The sequence below is a fragment of the Bufo gargarizans genome, chromosome 11 (assembly GCF_014858855.1).
Source record: "Bufo gargarizans isolate SCDJY-AF-19 chromosome 11, ASM1485885v1, whole genome shotgun sequence".
NCBI lineage: Eukaryota > Metazoa > Chordata > Amphibia > Anura > Bufonidae > Bufo > Bufo gargarizans.
The window spans coordinates 98577151-98594854 of NC_058090.1; the positions used below are offsets into that span (position 1 = coordinate 98577151).

At 49.2% G+C, this 17704-nt stretch overlaps 1 protein-coding gene across 2 annotated transcripts; it reads left to right on the forward strand.

Moving 5' to 3' along the window:
• The first annotated feature begins 21 nt into the window (after nt 1-21).
• On the forward strand, nt 22-15778 carry APH1A (aph-1 homolog A, gamma-secretase subunit). 2 transcript variants are annotated; one of them, XM_044271790.1, is made up of 7 exons: nt 22-171; nt 1309-1479; nt 11195-11268; nt 11354-11476; nt 11575-11702; nt 11854-11977; nt 13873-15778. In XM_044271790.1, exons 1-7 carry the CDS (start codon nt 59-61, stop codon nt 13935-13937), a joined length of 798 nt encoding a protein of 265 aa, XP_044127725.1. In that variant the 5' UTR covers nt 22-58; the 3' UTR covers nt 13938-15778. The 2 variants fall into 2 exon arrangements, with proteins under 2 accessions (XP_044127725.1, XP_044127726.1); XM_044271791.1 differs by having other exon boundaries at nt 13920-15778.
• Nucleotides 15779-17704: the final 1926 nt, after the last annotated feature.

The following is a 17704-nucleotide window of genomic DNA, read 5'->3' on the forward strand; positions in this document are numbered from 1 at the left end:
GTTGTAGGATGTCCCAGTCGGCCTCCGTACAGGGAGGTGGAAGTGGAGCTCCGGGAAGATGGGGCTGGCCGTCTTTTTCGGTTGCACCTTTGTGGCCTTCGGGCCGGCTCTGTCGCTCTTTATCCTGACTGTGGCCGGGGACCCGCTGAGAGTGATCATCCTGGTGGCCGGGTATGGTGCTCCTGCTCTCCGTACAGACCTGCCTCTTGGTCGGGGATGCGTTTCTTTGCTTTGATGAGGGATAGTTCCGTGACGGGACGATGTGCCTCACCTACTCGGTGGTGATTCACGTGGGAGCAGTCCCCACAGCAGCACAGAGTGTTTTAGCATAGGTGTCCGCTTATCTCCTGGAGGATTGTTACCTGTCCATGGAATAGTGTCATGGTGTGAGGAAGAGAAGAAAGGGAGCGGGGGCAAGGATCGGTGCCCACAGCAGCACAGAGTATTTGAGGAGAGGCTTGGGCTGACCCTGTCACAGCAGCACAGAGTATTTCAGAAGAGGCGCCCTGCTTATCTGCTGAGGGTTTGGGACATGTCTGTCCACGTAGTAATGGATCAGGGACATGAAGGGAGAAGAAAAATGGAGCAAGGACCAGTTGTGGTCCCCACAGCAGCACAGAGTACTTTAGGAGAGACTTTTGCTTGTCTCCTGACCTGGGGATGGAGTGGGGCAGTGTCATGAGAGGGGATGAATGAAGACAAGTGGAGCTCACAGGGTGGTAGTGGAAGGAGCAGACAGCAGCACAGAGTATTTGAGGAGAGGCTCGGGCTGATCCTGTCACAGCAGCACAGAGTATATCAGAAGAGATGCCCTGCTTATCTCCTGAGGGGTTGGGACATGTCTATCCACGTAGTAATAGATCAGGGACATGATGTGAGAAGAAAAATGGAGCAAGGGCAGGTGCGGTCCCCACAGCAGCACAGAGTAATTTAGGAGAGACTTTTGCCTGTCTGCTGGGGGTGGGGTAGTGTCCTGATTGGGGATGAATGAGGAAAAGTGGAGCAGATAGCCGCACAGAGTATTTCAGGGGAGGCCTGAAGGAGCAGCGGTACATACCAGGCTACAATGTCCTTGCTGTCACTGCTTGTCGTTATTTTGTTTCCAAGATCCCTGCTTGCTGTGAATGAATAGCACCACTGCCCATGTACGTCCAGGCTGGTTTTGATCAGGTCCTGTTACGCAGCGTTCTCATTCGTTGGCAGCAAGCAGGGATCCTGGAATAGAAACCTTAGTAGGTAGGAGGCCTGTTGGTAATGAATAAACGTTATCGCCATCAGAGACGTGACGTGCCCCCCCTCTCTCCGCAGCTCCTTCTTCTGGTTGGTGTCGGTCCTCCTGTCCTCGCTCGTCTGGTTCATCTCGGTCCAGGTCAGTGACAGGAATGACTCCAGTCTGCAGTACGGACTGCTGATCTTCGGGGCGGCCATCTCCGTGCTGCTGCAGGAAGCCTTCAGATACGCCTACTACAGGCTGCTCAAGTAAGTAGTCACCCGTCACAGCCAATGCCAGGAGCCGGGGCCCCATCAACTGCTGTGTGCTCAGGATGGCTGCTCTGCTTGCTGTAAGTGAGTGGGACAGTCTTGATAGCCGTTATACACCTAAGGGCTCATGCACACGACTGTGGGGTCCGCAGTGCACGGGCACCGACCGTGGATCAGCCGCATGCAGATCGCAGACCCATTCACTTGAATGGGATCCGCACCGCGAAAAAGTAGTGCATGCACTACTTTTTTGCGGTGCGGAGGCACGGCCAGAAACACCATGGAAGCACTCCGTAGTGCTTCCGTGGGGTTCCAATCCGTGTTTCTGCACCGCATCTCCGGGTTTGCGGACCCATTCAAGTGCCCTGTGTATTGCGGACGCGCTGTATGCGGGCTACAATACGGCCACGGCGGGCCAACGGCCGTGTGCATGAGACCTAATACTGAGGGTTTGTTACAGTCTGATACATTTTACCTGCACTGATACATTGTAGCAAATCCATAAGACAGGAGAGAGATTTGTTGTTCTGATGTGGAGGATCCAGCCTACAGCCTATATAATGGAGGATCCAGCCTATACAGAAGAGGAGGCGTCTATATACAGGGGAGGGTGGGGAGGGGTCTGTATAATGGAGGATCCAGCCTATACAGAAGAGGAGGCTGGGGAGGGGTCTGTATAATGGAGGATCCAGCCTATATACAGAGGAGGGTGGGGAGGGGTCTGTATAATGGAGGATCCAGCCTATACAGAAGAGGAGGCGTCTATATACAGGGGGAGGAGGCCCTAAATGTCTCCCTACCTGCTGTGTTGGTCTCTTTCCCCTTTACCTGGCCATCTAATGGGATAACGTACTTGGGTATAAAAACCGCTGCCGATATAGCTTAAACTCTTCTCCCCCCCCCCCTCCTCTCCTCCAGCAGTTCAGGAGGGACTTGGAGGTCCGGCGTAGACGAGATTTCTCCTGGTTTGGCAGAATTAGCATATTGAAGATTAACTTGCTGCCAAAATTACTCTATCTCCTGCAGACCTTCTCCCCCCTCTTAGGCCCCTTTCACGCGGGCGAGATTTCTGCGCGGTTGCGATGCGTGAGGTGAACGCATTGTACCCGCACTGAATCCGGACCTGTTCACTTCTATGGGGCTGTGCACATTAGCTGTGATTTTCACGCAACGCAGGCCCCATAGAAGTAAATAGGGCTGCGTGAAAATCGCAAGCAAGTGCGAATGCGGTGCGATTTTCACGCATGGTTGCTAGGAGACGATCGGGACCCGATTATTATTATTTTCCCCGTATAACATGGTTATAATGGAAAATAAGAGCATTCTTAATACATAATGCTTAGTACGATAGCGCTGGAGGGGTTAAAAAAAAAAGAGAAAAAATAATTTAACTCTCCTTACTCCACTTGCTCGCGCAGGCGGCATCTCTTCTGTCTCCATCTTTGGTGTGCACAGGAAAAGGACCTGTGGTGACGTCACTGCGCTCATCACATGGTCCGTCACATGATCCATCACCATAGTAAAAGATCATGTGATGAGCACAGTGACGTCATCAAAGGTCTTTTACCTAGCTCCTGAAGAAATAAGACAGGAGAGATGCCGGGCTGCGCGAGCAAGTGGATTAAAGGGAACCTATCACCTGGATTTGATGTATAGAGCTGAGGACATGGGTTGCTAGATGGCCGCTAGCACATCCGCAATACCCAGTCCCCATAGCTCTGTGTGCTTTTATTGTGTAAAAAAACAGATTTGATACATATGCAAATTAACCTGAGATGAGTCCTGTATGTGAGATGGGACAGGACTCATCTCAGGTTAATTTGCATATGTATCAAATCTGTTTTTTTACACAATAAAAGCACACAGAGCTATGGGGACTAGGTATTGCGGATGTGCTAGCGGCCATCTAGCAACCCATGTCCTCAGCTCTATACACAAAATCCTGGTGACAGGTTCCCTTTAAGGTAAGTTAAATTATTATTTTTTAACCCCTCCAGCGCTATTGTACTATGCATTCTGTATTCAGAATGACATTATTTTCCCTTATAACCAGTCCCATAAACATACATGTTATGGAGAGGGGGATCTGTGGGTGGCACTGTTATGGAGAGGGGGATCTGTGGGTGGCACTGTTATGGAGAGGGGGATCTGTGGGTGGCACTGTTATGGAGAGGGGGATCTGTGCACTGTTATGGGGTTAACAGTGCACAGACCCCCCTCCCCATAACAGTGCACAGACCCCCCTTCCCCATAACAGTGCACAGATCCCCTTTCCCCATAACAGTGCACAGATCCCCTTTCCCCATAACAGTGCACAGACCCCCCTCCCCATAACAGTGCACAGATCCCCTTTCCCCATAACAGTGCACAGATCCCCTTTCCCCATAACAGTGCACAGATCCCCTTTCCCCATAACAGTGCACAGATCCCCTTTCCCCATAACAGTGCACAGATCCCCTTTCCCCATAACAGTGCACAGACCCCCCTCCCCATAACAGTGCACAGATCCCCTTTCCCCATAACGGTGCACAGATCCCCTTTCCCCATAACGGTGCACAGATCCCCTTTCCCCATAACGGTGCACAGATCCCCTTTCCCCATAACAGTGCACAGATCCCCTTTCCCCATAACAGTGCACAGATCCCCTTTCCCCATAACAGTGCACAGATCCCCTTTCCCCATAACAGTGCACAGATCCCCTTTCCCCATAACTGTGCACAGATCCCCTTTCCCCATAACAGTGCACAGATCCCGTTTCCCCATAACAGTGCACAGATCCCGTTTCCCCATAACAGTGCACAGATCCCGTTTCCCCATAACAGTGCACAGATCCCCTTTCCCCATAACAGTGCACAGATCCCCTTTCCCCATAACAGTGCACAGATCCCCTTTCCCCATAACAGTGCACAGATCCCCTTTCCCCATAACAGTGCACAGATCCCCTTTCCCCATAACAGTGCCATACACAGATCCCCTTTCCCCATAGCAGTGCCATACACAGATCCCCTTTCCCCATAGCAGTGCCATACACAGATCCCCCGTCCCCATAGCAGTGCCATACACAGATCCCCCCTCCCCATAGCAGTGCCATACACAGATCCCCCTCCCCATAGCAGTGCCATACACAGATCCCCCCTCCCCATAGCAGTGCCATACACAGATCCCCCCTCCCCATAGCAGTGCCATACACAGATCCCCCTCCCCATAGCAGTGCCATACACAGATCCCCCCTCCCCATAGCAGTGCCATACACAGATCCCCCCTCCCCATAGCAGTGCCATACACAGATCCCCCCTCCCCATAGCAGTGCCATACACAGATCCCCCCTCCCCATAGCAGTGCCATACACAGATCCCCCCTCCCCATAGCAGTGCCATACACAGATCCCCCCTCCCCATAGCAGTGCCATACACAGATCCCCCCTCCCCATAGCAGTGCCATACACAGATCCCCCCTCCCCATAGCAGTGCCATACACAGATACCCCCTCCCCATAGCAGTGCCATACACAGATACCCCCTCCCCATAGCAGTGCCATACACAGATCCCCCCCCTCCCCATAACAGCCCCGGGCCCCGCTGCTCACAGCAGACTAATCCGGCAGTAACTTTTACTCAGCGTCAGCGCATCTTTATTACCTTACAATGAAGCTCCAGTAACAGGCAGAGCGGACGGCGGCGTAACGTCACTCACTCACGTGACGCGTCTGCTCCGCCCACTTTATGAATGAAGGAGGCGGAGCAGTCGCGTCACATGAGTAAGTGACGTTACGCCGCCGTCCGCTCTGCCTGTTACTGGAGCTTCATTGTAAGGTAATAAAGATGCAGTGATTTAAAGTAAACTGCCCGCCCGCATAGCAACGAATCGGACGATTATTCAATAACTGGATTCGTCAGCAACGAATCCAGTTATTGATTATTATCGATTACATCGATTAATCGTTGCAGCCCTAATTCAGTGCGGGTGTTATGCGTTCACGTCACGCATTGCACCCGCACGTAAAACTTGCTTGTGTGAAAGGGGCCTTAGACTCTTCAAGATTCTTGAAGACTTGAGGCCCTTGGGACTAGTTCTGCTCCTCGGAGACGTTTCAGAATATACAAATGTGACTCTTCATGTTTAACTCCTTACCCCCCCCCCCCCTTCCATACTGTTTTCGTCTGTCCCCCTTTTCCTATTTTATCAGTTATATTCCATGGGGGGGGGGGGGGGGGAGAGACACTTCTTAAAGGCTTAATAAAAGACGTCATTCCTTCAGTGTCAGACATGGGTTTAATTATTGATCGCATTAACCGTATCCCTAAACCTAAAGGGTTAGACCCTTCGCTACCACGTGACATTGTGGCGCGCATCCATTTCTACCACCTAAAAGACAGGTTCCTGAGGGCCCTAAGGCAAAACTCTGCCCCGTCAGCTTCCTTCAAAGGCATCTCTGACCTGTCTGCCGCCACCTTGGCTAAGAGAAGGGAGTACATCCAAGTCACCAAAATACTTCGAGAGCAACATGATCGCTACCGGTGGGGCTTTCCTGTCAAGCTTCTGATTACTCATGAAGGAAAACTGAGTATGCACCCAATGTACGACAGAAAGCCTTCCTTCATTGGCTTTTTAAGAAACTCCAGAAGGTAGCACGAGGGGCTGTGATAATGGGTGGCGACTTTAATATCCCAATTAATGCGGACTTTGACTGTCACACAAGAGCAGGCGTCAGGCGAGAAGAATTACACAAAACTCGCTTAAAACTACCTCGCTGCATGACATTTGGAGGTACCCTCACGGTGGTAAGCGGGACTACACTCCTATCTCGTCATCCCATTCCTCACAGTCTCTCGCATCGACTATTTTCTAATCTCGAGAGACCTATTGCATTAAGCGGTAGGGTCAGGCATTGGGTGCGACACATGGACTGACCATGCGCCTATAGCGCTGGTACTAGGTACCGGTTTCTCTAACCCACCATCATGGAGACTTTTAATCCATATCTGCTTAAAAATGATAACAGAATGGAGGAATATCGCACTCCTCTACAGGAATTCTTCCGCCTCAATGAATCGCCAGAGATATCTATTTTGACCTTGTGGCTTTCTCGTAAGGCGTATATGTGAGGGATCCTTTTACAATCAGTTGCTCGTCTCAAGAAAAATAGAGACCGACAGTTAGCGGAGGCTTGAAGAAGCAAACCAACTATAGAAGTCCAACCCTTCTCCCTCCCGCCTAGCAGATCTCCAACACAGTCAGCTCCCTCCTCCTGTATAATCATGTAAGAGTGTTGCGCCGTTTGAAAACCTCTTTTTATCACATGGGTGATGGGGCCGGGTCTCTACTCGCACACAGGCTTAAACGCGGGGCTGCAAACTAGGATAGAGAAAATACATTATGGTGGATCCATGGTCAAACATCCGCAAGAGATAACCAATGCGTTTGCTTCATATTATGCACAGGATGATACTTCCACCCCCCCAACCTACTGAGGAGGGTATAAGATCTTTCTTAGACCCACTAAACCTTCCTTCCCTCTCGGATGAACAACTTTTGTCACTTAATAAGCCGATATCTGTTGAAGAGATCCTTCTAGCACTTAAAGCCACACCTCTAGACAAAGCGCCAGGCCCAGATGGCTTTATTTCCGATTACTATAAATCCTTCCAAGCGCAATTGGCTCCCTATTTGGCCAAACTGTATAGTGGTTTCCTCTCCGCAGGTGTAATACCCTCGCATATGCTGGTGGCCACAGTAGTCACTCTCTCAAAAAAACGGTAAAGCCCCGGATGATCACGTAAATTTCCGCCCCATATCCCTGTTGAATGTGGATCTAAAGCTGGATCTTCTCTCCTTAGTTGATACTGATCAGGTAGGATTTGTCCCTGGGAGACAGTGTAGGGATGGCACTAGACGCATGGTTGATCTTATTCAGCTGGCGAGGGGGTCCAGGATCCCCACAATGTTTGTATCTCTCGACGCTAAAAAAGCGTACATTGGGGGTTCCTTGAACAGGTGCTGCGGAAGTGTGGGTTTCATGGTCCCATACTCTCGGCCATAATGGGGCTGTATACCAAGCCATCTGCTAGGGTGTTGGCATCTGGTTATCTATCACAAACCGCACACCCGGCAAGGCTGTCCGCTGTCGCCACTAAGTTCCGCGTTAGTCACAGAACCTTTGGCGATGATCTTAAGGACCTGTCCACAGATTATGGGAATCCGGGTGGGAGACTTTTCTCACGTAAACGGTCTCTAATCCTCACTCTGAAAGAACCTGAAAACTCTTTAGCTGCCCTGCCCCGCATACTTACCTCCTCCTCACAATGTTCCAAGGTCTTAGATTTTCATGTCTCGGGAGACATTAGAGGGCGTCTTCAGCAGATGTACTCTCTTTCCAATGGGTTGATCAGTCCATTACTTACCTAGCTCGCTCTGTAGCGGAGACCATGTCCATTAATTTGGGTAATCTAAGAGCAGAACTAAAAAGGGATTACGCCAAAATGTCACAAGTTCATCTGCTAAAATTCTGTACCGTCTTAGATGCCTTCCCCGTCACATACCTAAGGTTCTGATTGCACGGTTTCAACAAGATTTAATGAACTTCATATGGGGTAATAAGAGCCCCAGAATATCCAAGTCAGCGCTGCACCCCCCAATAAGATGTGGAGGACTAGGTGTTCCTGATCTTTATAAATCTTATTATCTAGCTAACTTGGCAGAACGGACACTTGAATGGTGGTCCCCGTCCTCTCCGCCACGATGGCTTCAAATTGAGGAGACCTATGTCAGACGTCGGTCCCTGCCAGCTCGCCGCTTACAGTCTGAAGCGTTTTCAACACAATTTGCCCTTGTTAACCATGCACGCCACAATGTTTATCTGGGCTCACCTTAGAGATGCCATCAAACTCTTCCACGTTCCAATGGATAGCCTTCCTATGCCAAACGTTTCCCTGGCAGTCTGGGTGGCCCGGTGGAATTCAGCGTCTTGGGTGCCTATACGATAGATCTTCGCCAGTAGGCTTTGCTTTTTTGCCTACTCCCAAATAATCTGTTTTACCAGTTTCTTCAGATAAGGCACCTGTTGGGTTCTCTACCGCCGCGGCAGCACTGTCAGGGAAACCATCCTTACCTTCTCTGCCGAACGCAAGTCCCCAATACCTGCGTAACTTAGAGTAATGGGAACAAGGGCGTTCTCTATGTGTCAATGGAGGGAGGCTCTTTACTGGTCCTTCAAAAGCTCCAAATGTGTCAATCGCGTGGAACAGGCGAGAAAGATCCAGTTAAGATGGCACCTAACCCCTAATAGATTGGCACATTTGCTTCCCGGTTATTCCCCTCTTTGCTGGAGAGGATGCAGGGAAATTGGGACCCCCCACTCCATGTGTGGTGGGCCTGACCATTGGTTAGAGCCTTTTGGTCTGATATAGGGAATCAATCTTTACCTCTCAATTCTGGGTTTAGGACTATCAGAAGTCCCCTCTGAATTTCGTTGGTCGGCTGCCCATATACTGTACGCTGCTCGCAACACTATTGCCCGTTAGTGGAAGCTGGCACAATCTCCTTCGTTAATTGAGGTCATGCAATCAGATAACACACACACTTTACGCTCCAGAACTCGTGCTCATAATCGGTGGGTTCCCTGGTTATCTGCCGGACTGTCTCATGTAACCTGTACCGTGTATTTCTTTGTATCCAATGAGATTAGCGCCAACTAGCACACGCACCTTGCTGTACCATCTCCTAGTGTTATGCACGCTGATGGAGGCGATATATGATATCTGCTTGAGGACATTCTATCCTGCTGCCTTGCTGTTCTATTTCTTGTTTAAATATTAATTAAAATGTATTGAACATCATCAGTTATATTCCATGTTATCTTAATTGTCCCTATCCACGCCGTTGCGTGGCTTAGTACTTTTTGTGCGCTATATGTTATGTGTGCTTTTTCACAATTATAATTCACAATTATTATAAGCTGGTATCGTTTGTTTTTGTTATACCAATTGAATTAGTATATACAGAGAGAAGGCTGGGGAGAGGTCTGTATAATGGGGGATCCAGCCTGGGGTCTGTATACAGGGGAGAGGTCTGTATAATGGGGGATCTAGCCTACAGCCTGTATACAGAGGAGGCAGGGGAGGGGTCTGTATAATGGAGGATCCAGCCTGGAGTCTATATACTGGGGAGAGGTCTGTATAATGGAGGATCCAGCCTGGAGTCTATATACAGGGGAGAGGTCTGTATAATGGGGGATCCGGCCTAGTGGTTTATATACTGGGGAGAGGTCTGTATAATGGGGGATCCGGCCTAGTGGTTTATATACTGGGGAGAGGTCTGTATAATGGGGGATCCGGCCTAGTGGTTTATATACTGGGGAGAGGTCTGTATAATGGGGGATCCGGCCTAGTGGTTTATATACTGGGGAGAGGTCTGTATAATGGGGGATCCAGCCTAGTGGTTTATATACTGGGGAGAGGTCTGTATAATGGGGGATCCAGCCTAGTGGTTTATATACTGGGGAGAGGTCTGTATAATGGGGGATCCAGCCTAGTGGTTTATATACTGGGGAGAGGTCTGTATAATGGGGGATCCAGCCTAGTGGTTTATATACTGGGGAGAGGTCTGTATAATGGGGGATCCAGCCTGGGGTCTGTATACAGGGGAGAGGTCTGTATAATGGGGGATCTAGCCTACAGCCTGTATACAGAGGAGGCAGGGGAGAGGTCTGTATAATGGGGGGATCCAGTCTGGAGCCTGTATAGAGGGGAGAGGTCTGTATAATGGGGGGATCCAGCCTGGAGTCTGTATAGATGGGAGGGGTTTGTATAATGGGGGATCCAGCCTGGGGTCTGTATAGAGGGGAGGGGTTTGTATAATGGGGGATCCAGCCTGGGGTCTGTATAGAGGGGAGGGGTTTGTATAATGAGGGGATCCAGTCTGGAGCCTGTATAGAGGGGGGGATCTGAAGTGGGGTCTGTATAATGGGGGATCCAGCCCGGCCTCTGTATAGAGGGGAGGGGTTTGTATAATGGGGGATCCAGCCCGGCCTCTGTATAGCGGGGAGGGGTTTGTATAATGGGGGGATCCAGCCTGGAGTCTATATAGAGGGGAGGGGTTTATATAATGGGGGGATCCAGCCTGGAGTTTATATAGAGGGGAGGGGTTTGTATAATGGGGGGATCCAGCCTGGAGTTTATATAGAGGGGAGGGGTTTGTATAATGGGGGGATCCAGCCTGGAGTTTATATAGAGCGGGGGGTTTGTATAATGGGGGATCCAGCCTGGAGTCTGTATAGAGGAGGGGGGGGGGGATCTGAAGTGGGGTCTGTATAATGGGGGATTTGTCTTGGGGTCTGCACTCATATTTAGGGGTCTGTTGAGTGATCGGTTTCTATTTTGGCCTGTGCTGAAGGGGCTCACACATACTATTTGTAATTCGTATGTCATCTGTTGGGGGCGTGTCCTTTATAAATGGTGGGGGGGGGATTGTTTCTGGAATCAATCACCTAAAAAGCCCTAACGTTGCTGAAGCCGAACAAGGCTCCTAACAGAATGCACTGATACACTGTAACAAACCCTCCAGCCTCATCAGCAGGACTTGGTCTGGGTAGAATTAAAAACATCTTCCTTTCACTGACAGCAAGCAGAGAACTATATTAGAAAGTTGTTGGGTACATGCCGGATTAGAAGACTTTCCGGACTGGTGCAGTAAAAGGTCTTGCCTCTCTCCTGCAGGAAGGCGGACGAGGGTCTGGCCACCATCAGCGAGGACGGACGATCCCCCATCTCCATCGGGCAGATGGCGTACGGTGAGCGGCTCCATCCTGGGCTATGGGGTCGGGGTGCCCCCTTCTCTTCCCTCCGCCCTGATCCTCTCTCTCTTGTTGCCCGCAGTGTCCGGCTTCTCTTTTGGCATTATCAGCGGGGTCTTCTCCGTCATCAATATCCTGGCGGACGCCGTCGGCCCCGGCATCGTGGGCGTCCATGGAGACTCCCAGTATTATTTTCTCACATCAGGTATGGCTTTGTCTTGTTATGCACGGTGCTGCCACTAGGTGGAGCCGGGGATCCATTCACCGCTCCATCTAGCTTACTGACCTCTTGCCTCCCTGCAGCATTCCTGACCATGGCGATTGTATTCCTGCACACCTTCTGGGGGATCATCTTCTTTGCAGCTTGTGAAAAGCGGAAACCGTTCCACATCGTGGGCGTGGTCCTCAGCCACCTGATCACCTCCGGGTTGGTGAGTCCGCCACTCTCTTGGTCATTTCTGGGCATTCTCTATAGCAGCCGGCTCCATTCCATGGCTGTTGGGAAGCCAGTGATTGTCTAGGCATGCTGGGAGTTGTAGTTCCACAGTCAGCGAGGTTTACCTTCTCTCCTCCTTCTTGCAGACCTTCCTGAACCCCTGGTACGAGGCCAGCCTCATCCCCATCTACATAATCACCCTCGGCATGGGAGTATGGGCCTTCGTGGCTGCCGGAGGCAACCACCACAACATCCGCAAATGCCTCGCCTGTAAGTACGGGGTCTTCACAAGGTGCAGCTTGTGTTTTAAACCTTCACCATATGTTTGCTGTCAGTGAACGCAAACACTGAGGCTGAATGTTTGAGGTTTACAGGAGCACCTATATAAACGTGGGTGGAGGTTCTCGGCACTCACGTCAACTAGTGTGTAGAGGGAGTGTCTAATCAAGTTTCTCATTTGCAAGATCTCTTTATATTTTTCGGGTATTCCCCCTTTAAAGGGGTTGTGCCATTAAAAATATTCTATGTTTTTCAAACCAGCCCCCAGGTCTGAATACTGGTGTAGTCAAAAATGTAGTATAGCCACTGGTTTATACAGTAAAATGTGTGTCTGTATAGCGCCACCTGCTGTTTGCCCTTTTCCTTATTTCCCTGTCCATCTCCCTGAGGTGGTCGCACATGCTCAGTTTAAATCTTCAACTGTAACCAGCCATAGCTTCTGTTAGAAGCTGTGTCAGTTCCAGGGAAAGGGCTACAGCAGAAAGAACCCCTCCCTCTTACCCTGAACTGTGATAGGGCTAGATCTGCAGCAGAAAGGACCCCCCCCCCCCCCCTTACCCTGAACTGTGATAGGGCTAGATCTGCAGCAGAAAGGACCCCCCCCCCTCCCCCCAACTGTGATAGGGCTAGATCTGCAGCAGAAAGGACACCCCCCCTCCCCCCAACTGTGATAGGGCTAGATCTGCAGCAGAAAGGACCCTCCCCCCAACTGTGATAGGGCTAGATCTGCAGCAGAAAGGACCCCCACCCTGAACTGTGATAGGGCTAGATCTGCAGCAGAAAGGACCCCCCCCCCCCCCGACTGTGATAGGGCTAGATCTGCAGCAGAAAGGACCCCTTCCCCTACCCTGAACTGTGATAGGGCTAGATCTGCAGCAGAAAGGACCCCTTCCCCTACCCTGAACGGTGATAGGGCTAGATTTGCAGCAGAAAGGACACCCCCCTACCCTGAACTGTGATAGTGCTAGAACTGCAGCAGAAAGGACACCCCCCAACTGTGATGGGGCTAGATCTGCAGCAGAAAGGACACCCCCTACCCTAAACTGTGATTGGGCTAGATCTGCAGCAGAAAGGACACCCCCCCCCCCCCCCCCCAACTGTGATAGGGCTAGATCTGCAGCAGAAAGCCCCCCCCCCCCCCAACTGTGATAGGGCTAGATCTGCAGCAGAAAGGACCCCTTCCCCTACCCTGAACGGTGATAGGGCTAGATCTGCAGCAGAAAGGACCCCTTCCCCTACCCTGAACGGTGATAGGGCTAGATCTGCAGCCCCCAGCCTGAAATAATTCTAGCAGAGCAGTAGGAGCAATGAATGGGGAAATCTGTGGACCCGTGTGAGGCGCAGGGCTGGTCCTAGCTTTGTTAGAAAGGTATCATCACGTACTATATGATGTGTGATTTGTGTCATGGCATAACCCCTTTAAGGGTCCATTCACACGTCCGCAAAATGGGTCTGCATCTGTTTCGCAATTTTGCGGAAAAGGTGCGGACCCATTAGTTCCGCAAAAAAATAGAACATGTCCTATTCTTCTCTGCAGTTGCGGACAATAAATGGCATTTTCTTTGAGAGTGTCGGCCATGTGCGGTCCGCACATTGCCAGTGTCCGTGTTTTGCGGATCCGCAAAACACATACGGACGTGTGAATGGGACCCTAAGGGTCACATTGATATGTTCTATACGTATTAACCCCTCTGCTGCCTGCCAGATGTGGGTTTCTTTTCCTGAGGAGGTTAGGAACAGTTTGGGCCTTGGTAAGGACCCCCGCTTTCCTGCAGGCAGCACAGGAGTCCTGTAAATCCCCCCTCCCCTTTAATCCTGCAGGATAAGCCTGCGCCCGAGCCGCTTATGGCTTAATAGGTAAAACAGAAACTGTTTTGTTTCTGCAGGCAAACGGCAAGAGAGTAACCAGGTTATGGTCTATTCTGCTCTTCAGGTGCCCAATGAGGACTGAGGTCCCGCTCAGCTGCCGTGCAGCCACCTACAGACATTGAGATTCAAGTGCTCCTCTCTCCCAGAAGCCGGCCTCCCTTTTACACCCCCCTCCCTCCCAGACGACAAGACGGACCTACCTGTTCCTCGTATCCCCGTTTCTCTGGTTGGCCTCCAGCTCCTTCCGTCCTGTGCGCCGGCTCTGGGCCTACTCAGGCTGTGGGGGCAATCTGGAATTGCTCATCATGTATCAACAACCAGTATCAAGGGTCAAACTGGCCAGCTCTACTGGGATCCTCAACCGGTTTACAGCTTTTTTTTTTTTTTGGGAGGAAGTGGAGAGTGGTTTGATCCAGGAAGGTCCTCGCTTGATCATTCCGGATCGTTGGACCTTTAAATTCTCTATTTTTTGGGGGGTTTTGCAGCATTTTCAAATCCTTTTTTTTTTTTGTGTATGTTTTTCTGTTGGGATGTAACGACTATAACCCTCATTTTCCTCAAGGATGTTCTGTCCGCACTCACCTACTAACAGTCCTTAGTGAACCTCAGACGTCAGGAGGTATCGCATCCTATTTTTGTATTTAATTGAACCATACTTGGTATATTTTCAGCTGTACGTGTCAAACGGTTAACGGACGCCCTTAGACCGCTGCCTATAGAGCCCAGGGTTTCCATGGTGTCCGTCTACATAAGTCACTTTGTGAATCCTCTGCTTTACTCTTTTTGTACTTTTTTTTTTTTTTTTTTTGTCTTCTCCATTCACATCCAAAGCTACTTTAGAAATTCTTCTGGTTGCCCTTGGGAACAGACAGCAGTGTAGCTCCACCCCGTTGTCAGTCATGTGACCTAACAGCTGAGCTGTTACTCTTTGGTTACCAGAAAGCAGCAGAATTTTGCTTTGGCTGGGAACGGAGAATTTTTTTATTTATTTTTTACTAGAATTTTGCTTTGGATGTGAATGGAGAAGTATATATTTGAAAACCGAAGGAAAAGCAAAGTATTTTCAAAGTTGCTGAGCATTTTATGTAGATTTTTCACTGGAAATTGATCAGCTTAATGATTTTGGAGAGTCCTACTGTCCACGTTTAAAGACGGCACTTTTTTTTAAAGGGCGCGTCCAAATTAAAAATAAATAAAGACTTTATAAACATTTCCCACCAAAATTTGAAAAGTCGATTTAGTCCGTGGGTCGCGGCCACATTGGCTCTCCCAGGCCCCCTGACTCCTCGTTCTGGATTTGGTTAGAGGCGTCCTATGTCAGGGGCCTTCAAAAAGTAGATTGGTCTCCCCACAAGGCGGCCCTCTTGTGGGGCTGGAGCCCCGTTTTGTGATATCACAGTGCTGCTGCCTACTTAATATTCATGAGACCACCTTTATATGGCTATATCTGAACACAATGGCTGCCTCCATAAACCGTGGACATCACCGCAGGGATGAAGAATAGGAAAGTGGACCATCCCTTGAAGATCACCAGTATAGTCTAGGTTCTCTTTTGGCTCCCCTTGAGCAGTGGGGGAGAGTTGAAAAGATCACATTTAAAGGGGTGTCCCTCAATGGTGCATATAGACAGGTCCCGGCCTCGGAGGACAAGCCCTTTAACTCCTAAGCTGCCAGTATACTACAGACCACATGGGCTGAACTCAAGCTGCCACGTACGTGTTGTGGGTATTTTATTTTATTTTATACTTTGTGAAAATCCAAAGAGATTTTGTTTATAGTTCTCCGCAGCCATTATTATCAGACTATGCATTGCAGGGTCTCCGGCCTCGTCCTGTCAGCAGCGAATGAACATGTACAAAGTGATCACTACTGTTTTTACTGTCCTGCAATACAGTTCTCCAATAAAGACTGATTTCTTGGTTATGTCAGTGTATTTGTATGTGAGAGTGTCATCAGTGAGTGCAGCTCTGGAGTGTAATACAGGATGTAACGCAGGATAAGTAATGTATGTACACAGTGACTGCACCAGCAGAATAGTGAGTGCAGCTCTGGAGTATAATACAGGATGTAACTCAGGATAAGTAGTGTATGTACACAGTGACTGCACCAGCAGAATAGTGAGCACAGCTCTGGAGTATAATACAGGATGCAACTCAGGATCAGTACAGGATAAGTAATGTATGTGCACAGTGACTGCACCAGCAGAATAGTGAGAGCAGCTCTGGAGTATAATACAGGATGTAACTCAGGATCAGTACAGGATAAGTAATGTATGTGCACAGTGACTGCACCAGCAGAATAGTGAGTGCAGCTCTGGAGTATAATACAGGATGTAACTTAGGATCAGTGCAGGATAAGTAATGTATGTACACAGTGACTGCACCAGCAGAATAGTGAGTGCAGCTCTGAGGTATAGAAACATAGAATGTGTCGCCAGATAAGAACCATTTGGCCCATCTAGTCTGCCCAATATACTGAATACTATGGATAGCCCCTGGCCCTATCTTATATGAAGGATAGCCTTATGCCTATCCCATGCATGCTTAAACTCCTCCACTGTATTTACAGCTGCCACTTCTGCAGGAAGGCTATTCCATGCATCCACTACTCTCTCAGTAACGTAATACTTCCTGATATTACTTTTAACCCTTTGCCCCTCTAATTTAAAACTATGTCCTCTTGTAGCAGTTTTTCTTCTTTTAAATCTTCTCTCCTCTTTTACCTTGTCGATTCCCTTTATGTATTTAGCAGTTCCTCTCATCTCCCCTCTGTCTCGTCTTTCTTCCAAGCTATACATATTAAGGTCCTTCAGTCTTTCCTGGTAAGTTTTATCCTGCAATCCATGGACCAGTTTAGTAGCTCTTCTCTGAACTCTCTCCAAAGTATCAATATCCTTCTGGAGATATGGCCTCCAGTACTGAGCACAATACTCCAGATGAGGTCTCACTAGTGCTCAGTAGAGCGACATGAGCACCTCCCTCTTTCTACTGGTAATGCCTCTCCCTATACACCCAAGCATTCTACTAGCATCTCCTGCTGCTCTATGACACTGTCTGCCTACCTTTAAGTCTTCTGAAATAATGACCCCTAAATCCCTTTCCTCAGATACTGAGGTTAGGACTGTATCACTGATTTTATATTCTGCTCTTGGGTTTTTACGTCCCAGGTTCATTATCTTGCACTTATCAACATTAAATTTTAGTTGCCAGATTTTTGACCATTCTTCTAGTTTTCCCAAATCCTTTTCCATTTGGTGTATCCCTCCAGGAACATCAACCCTGTTACAAATCTTTGTGTCATCAGCAAAAAGACAAACCTTACCATCGAGGCCTTCTGCAATTTCACTGATAAAGATATTAAACAATATGGGTCCCAGAACAGATCCCTGAGGTACCCCACTGGTAACAAGACCTTGGTCTGAATATACTCCATTGACTACAACCCTCTGTTGCCTGTCCCTCAGCCACTGCCTAATCCATTCAACAATATGGGAGTCGCCCAAAGACTGCACTTTATTGATAAGCCTTCTACACTCACCTAAAGAATTATTAGGAACACCATACTAATACGGTGTTGGACCCCCTTTTGCCTTCAGAACTGCCTTAATTCTACGTGGCATTGATCCCACAAGGTGCTGATAGCATTCTTTAGAAATGTTGGCCCATATTGATAGGATAGCATCTTGCAGTTGATGGAGATTTGAGGGCTGCACATCCAGGGCACGAAGCTCCCGTTCCACCACATCCCAAAGATGCTCTATTGGGTTGAGATCTGGTGACTGTGGGGGCCATTTTAGTACAGTGACCTCATTGTCATGTTCAAGAAACCTATTTGAAATGATTCGAGCTT

Excerpts from the sequence above, each read along its gene's own strand:
- APH1A (XM_044271790.1), top strand. The coding sequence starts at position 59 with ATGGGGCTGGCCGTCTTTTTCGGTTGCACCTTTGTGGCCTTCGGGCCG. Across the intron at positions 1,480-11,194 it reads GCCTACTACAGGCTGCTCAA|GAAGGCGGACGAGGGTCTGG; the intron begins GTAAGTAGTCAC and ends TCTCTCCTGCAG. Across the intron at positions 11,703-11,853 it reads ACCTGATCACCTCCGGGTTG|ACCTTCCTGAACCCCTGGTA; the intron begins GTGAGTCCGCCA and ends TCCTTCTTGCAG.